The sequence below is a fragment of the Orbicella faveolata genome, unplaced genomic scaffold (genome assembly GCF_042242905.1).
Source record: "Orbicella faveolata isolate gen_17 unplaced genomic scaffold, um_ofav_v1 contig_26, whole genome shotgun sequence".
Lineage (NCBI taxonomy): Eukaryota > Metazoa > Cnidaria > Anthozoa > Scleractinia > Merulinidae > Orbicella > Orbicella faveolata.
Window position 1 is genome coordinate 474407 of NW_028301554.1, and position 5506 is coordinate 479912.

The window sequence follows — 5506 nt, forward strand, 5'->3', positions numbered from 1 at the left end:
ATGAATGAACTTCATTTAAATGTCTGAGTATTTAGCTTAAATAACTAATTCTGCTTGGAACAATTTAGTGCTTTTTGTTCAAGCGGACACTTTTATTGAGTTAACTTTCCTTCCTCAGTTCTCAAGATCAGAAAACTTATTTTAGAACTGAATTAGAGTTTGTCTTCAAGGCAAAGGAAGTACTACACGGGTTTTCGTGTCAAGGAGCGGACATGAGTTCTTCCCTAGTGTGGATGCCTTAATAAGATCACCAGTGTTTACTCCCAACACTTACAAAAACCTTTGGTCATCCGGCCCTCGAACTTCGACAGAACTCTCGATCTGCATTCGCAACATTAGCAAACTGTGCGTTTCACAATTTCTTCCCAATGGACAGACGCATGTTAGATCAGACTATTATTAGACGGCTGTACAGACACCACTTCCCTTTTGACTAGACAGTGATTGTCGAAAGGGCGATTGTGAACAAACATTCCTTCACGACGCATGTGGTTCGTAGATATATTGTTCTTTTGCTACTTTCCTGTCGTGGTTTGCCGTTTATGGTTCTGGTTCGCGTCTATTTTTAAAAGGTATATTATACAACACAATTTGGGTTATCGTTGCATTGCATAGACGTTTGTCATTTGCTAGAATTGAATAGCGATTCTTTTTTTCACAATAGGTTAATTTCTCAGCAGCTTAAATCACCTTTGTAATAATAGTCAATGGAAAGTTCCAATCAAAGCTTGTCGGGTCTCCTAGAGACACTGTTCCTGGGTTGAGAGATTAGGAATAACAATGGAAAATTCAGTTTTTTAAGTTAAAAACGATGAAGCAAACAACGTTCTTCAACTTTGTACTTCTTTATTATAGTTTTAAACCTCTAAATAAACAGAAAGCTTCCTTTTATGTAATCTGAGGCCTCTTAATCGGAGCTCTAGCTAATGACAAACACGTTAGCTATATACATGGATTGAATTTGTCTAATTTACAACAACGTTAAAAACGGAAACGAGAACTTAAATACCCTGTTAAATATTACAATATAATTGTATGTCTGCTTTAAGTAGTGTCGAGAAATAAAGAATATCGAACGTCGAAGAAGTTTTTTGCCCACTCGAGCTTTTGTTGTTCATTTATATGGGATAATTAGGCTTTCAAGTTTGCCTAAATCCTAGTCAATGTGTTTCAATGAAGCGGATTTGCTTTACCTTAAATTGCAAATGAAACATGCGATTTGTGATCTATATGATATATATTTCAATCTTGTGCCAAATTCCTGTTAGAGAATTTTAGCCGAGCATAATTTGACATTGAGTTTGTCTTGCTTATTTGCATGTGGCGACATCTTATTGTTTTGTCAATAGACTTCAAATTGAATTGGACAACCTAACAATTTATAACTTTTCTGTGGAACGGAACGATTTTTAGGTTAAATAATGAGAATTTTTTTAATTGAATTTCTCGTCAAAATTTTTCAGTTGTGTGGACACATTCATTAAGTCTGCGATTCGAAAATAAAGCAAGCAAATACTGAAACACAACTTTGTCAGAAATTTCATTAAATAAACAATAATTCTGTCTCGGATATTTCTTATTCTTTTCAGTTCTTCATTGTGTAGCAGTCGGGATTTCAGACCACTCTTTCAAACTGTGGTTTTCCATGTGCTCTTTTGCCTTCATTCTCAATGAAGCGATACTTGTCTTTCTCTCGTCTCTGGGTCCAGGGTGTCCACCAGCAGCCACACAACCTACACCAGGTGGTAGATACGAGGAGAACGGTAGATAAGTTGTGGGGTTATATGACCCTGCGTAGCATCCGATACTGGTAGATGTGGGGAGAGTGACCGGTGGATATAGAGCTCCGCCAAATGCTGGAGAGAAAGTCATGGAACTTTTCCATGGGTCGGGGAATGGTAAACTGTTGAAGCTGGTGCGGCTTATGGTTGGCGAAGGAAGGTTTTCAAGGGAAGCCATCTCCATCTTCTCCTGTCGTCTCCACTTAGCTCGACGATTTTGAAACCACACCTTAAATGAATATAGCAAATTGTAAAAAAAAATTGCGAAAATCTTCATGTTTGATTGTATTCAGTTTGACTGATAAAGCACAAGAGAGAGTTATATTTTGCGAAATTTCTAAAATCCGGCGAACAATAAATAAATCAAAAGACGTTGAGATCAGTTAATTTAGACGTGATGTAACCTTGTGTTTCTGGTAGAATTACAATGTGTGCGCCAGTCTCAAGGACAAAACTCTAATCTGTAGTTACGTAACTACAGCAGGTTCACTATGTAGGACTTGATTTCGTGGCAAAACTGTGACCTGTCTTTTAAGATAGACAGGGAGGTAAAATTCACCTGCTTTTAATTAAAACGATTGATCAGCCTACAAATGCTAAGCTCTTTCGTACTTTACCGTTCCAATTAAAAAGTATGTTTTCTGTGTAGAATCATAAACGATGTCTTTTGTGGCAGAAAATTATCTCTTTTTTGGTTTTGGAAACGTTTCATTTCGTATCATAGTTTACTCTATGAAGATTATCGACTTGGCGGGACGTTGCCGCCATTTTTTGACGTCTCATTGTCAATGTACTCATAGAAAATTGTGATGAAAACTATTTTTTGAAAATATTGAACGTTTGCAGTTTTGTGAAAGAAAATCCTTCGAATCGAAGCTCGATTACAAGCACAATATCACTATGCTGAATTAAAGAGCCAGTAATTGCCGCTCAGGATAACTTTTTTCTGTCCTTGCTTGTCAAATTTTGATTGAAGGAAGGGAAGCACGATTTATCGGCAATTCCTTTTCTACGAAAAAATTATTAAGAATTTTTCATCAGCGAATGAAAATATTGCGCTCTTTTTCCAAATATATTGGTGTTATTTCTTGACGCAATTTACTTGATTAAAGAAATAAAACACAGCTGATGTCTGATTTGAATCAAGACGTGCAGATAGTGATAATTAGTTACCGGTCATTCACATACAAAGCATAAACTATTTATAATGTGGGATAATAACGACAGGGTAAGGCGACAATTTCTGGTATCCTTTGAAGTGCTAGTGAGATAAGTTTCTAACGAAATTAAAACTGTTTCTCGCACTTTCCGTGTAGTTTTCTGGTACATTTTAATACAAAGAAGCCTTTAAATGCTTTTAAACTTTGTTTTTATACATCCGAGTTGCCTCTTGGTTGTGTTTTGTTGTTCCTTTCCAATTAGTGTAAGATAAACTTTAAATTAGAAATTTGCAGGAAATTAAAACAGGCTTGACCAGCGATAAGCGCGCGTTGAAAAGGAAGGCGCACATTCATGTGAAATTACTTGAATTAAAATGAACTCAGTTGGTCTTGTGATGCTTCGATGCTGAAATCGAACCAAACTCCACGAAAATTTTATTAACTCAGGCGATGTTAATTTGAGCTAAGCAATTAGACCATATAATAGCGTATAATTGTAGCGAAAAAACGGACACGAAGGGAAAAAGAAGATTTATTTGTACCCCTGTAATGGTTTTTCCAGCGTTGGGAACACCATCAACTCTTAATGATAGTTAATATCTATCGGGCGCCACGCGTATTTTAAAACGAGCTGTCGAAAAATATGTTCTTTAAATCTGGCCCATCGAATACAGGACAAAGCCACATATGACAGTTTAATTAGGCCTGCATTCTGTTCTTGACGCCTTCTGTAAACTATTTTTCTTGCCACGGCCAGAGAATGTGTTTTTCACACGCTCGTTGTTGTCCTATTGGAAGCGCCATTGTTTTACTAACTGAAAAAGCGTATTATTAAGGAATAAGTACTCGCAATAGGTTTCACTCACTAATGGTTTTTTTCCTTTATCAGAGATGTATGACAAAACAGGGATTGCCATGGCTGAGGAGCAAAGTCCCAATAAGAAATTAGAATTTCTCCTGTAAAGAATACTGAGTTGGTCCGCGTTTTTTCTGCCCTAACTTTACGTTTTTGCATATCGCTGGAGTTTACTAGTAAAGACTCAAATGCTTGATGGTGCCTTTAATCCAGGCTCGACATACATGTATTATCGGTTTTATAACCACCTTCCTGCCCATTACGAGTTTGGTTTCCGTTTATGTCTCTTTAATAACGAGTGGGTCTTTTCCAGATAGGACATCATTTCTAATTGGAGGTTTTGGTGTGATTTGTCTACTGTTACATGACGGGTTCTAATGCGTGGCTGCTGAACTCTTTGGGTAATAATTTCCGTGTAGTGTGGTACTTCTTAATCAACTTTCAACTAGGTAAAGAAGAAAACACAAAGCAAAACAAAACACACATAAAACAATGTGTTCAAAGTTCCGCTTCCTCGTGATTCCAAATAAAGGATCTTTTCTTTTCGATCGCCAAGGACTTGTTTGACTTCGTTTTTATATATACCGCCACATTTAAACCTGGCAGCTGAAAAGTAACCGAAAATAACCATGACAAAGGATTCGGGGACTGTCCCAAACTCTTTAAGTCACCTACGCCGGGAAAACCGCCTTAAGATTGACCCACGCGCTGTTTTTAAAGCCAAACAGAGTTATCATTGGCTTAACAAGAAAGCTAACAAACCTAAAGCGATATTAAATTTGGTAATGAATTCACTCAGTCAGATAATAGGGAAAGTACACAAATTTAAATTATATGTACCTGTACGCGGACTTCAGGCAGGTCAATCTTGAGAGCAAGTTCTTCTCGTGTGTAGACATCGGGATAGTGAGATTTCTCGAACGCTCGTTCAAGCTCGTGAAGTTGAAATGTCGTGAAGGTTGTGCGATTCCTTCTGTGTTTCTTCTTTGATGACCCTTCGCTGAATTCGTCTGTCGAGAACAAAACGAGTTCTTATTTAGTTTCGTAGATAGAAGTAGATTGTTTTGACACGACCACTCCAGAAGACGAAACAATCATCGCAAATTAAAATGACATCGCTTAGAGACAGCCTACCTTGAAATTCACTGTTCGAGTCTTCAAGATCTGAGTCGCGGTCGCTGTGGCTCTCTTTAGAGCTTGTGGGTGAATTGCACTTGCCATCTTTTCGCTGTAAAACTGCATTGACTAAGTGATCATCGACTTCACTGTCTCTCTCATTGCATGCCATATCAGTTTTTCCTGGCGCGGAATCTTTCTTCATGGGACAACTCATTTTGGTCATCACTATCAGCAGGTTTAGACACCAACTAAACTTATCGACCCGCAATCAGTTACAAAATACTTGGGCCGCTCGTGCTAACAGCGAATTAACAGGACTAGGCGGGCGAAATAATGCAAAAGATATCTAGATAACAAAGAGCCGACCAATCACGCCTCGAAACTCAATATTTTCTATGTTCTGATATTGTATTGAAATTAGGTGGTTGTTTGTTAGCAGTGACAGAGCGGTGATTACTTAAGAAAAGCTAATCACTAATGAACGCAGCAAGGGCAGACTGTGTAGCACACAGTAGATGAAAAGAAAGAAGTGCTTATTTTGATTGACAGCAAATAATCACGCCGCGCTTTCCTTCTTCCCTTGATGTTTC

The 5506-nt window shown here is 37.8% G+C and overlaps 1 protein-coding gene across 1 annotated transcript; it reads right to left on the bottom strand.

Moving 5' to 3' along the window:
• Window positions 1–826: 826 nt before the first annotated feature.
• Window positions 827–5506, bottom strand: LOC110068816 (retinal homeobox protein Rx-B-like). Its single transcript, XM_020776224.2, has 3 exons — window positions 4932–5506; window positions 4638–4807; window positions 827–2010 (listed from the first exon to the last, which is right to left on the bottom strand). Exons 1-3 carry the CDS (start codon window positions 5137–5139, stop codon window positions 1594–1596), a joined length of 795 nt encoding a protein of 264 aa, XP_020631883.2. The 5' UTR covers window positions 5140–5506; the 3' UTR covers window positions 827–1593.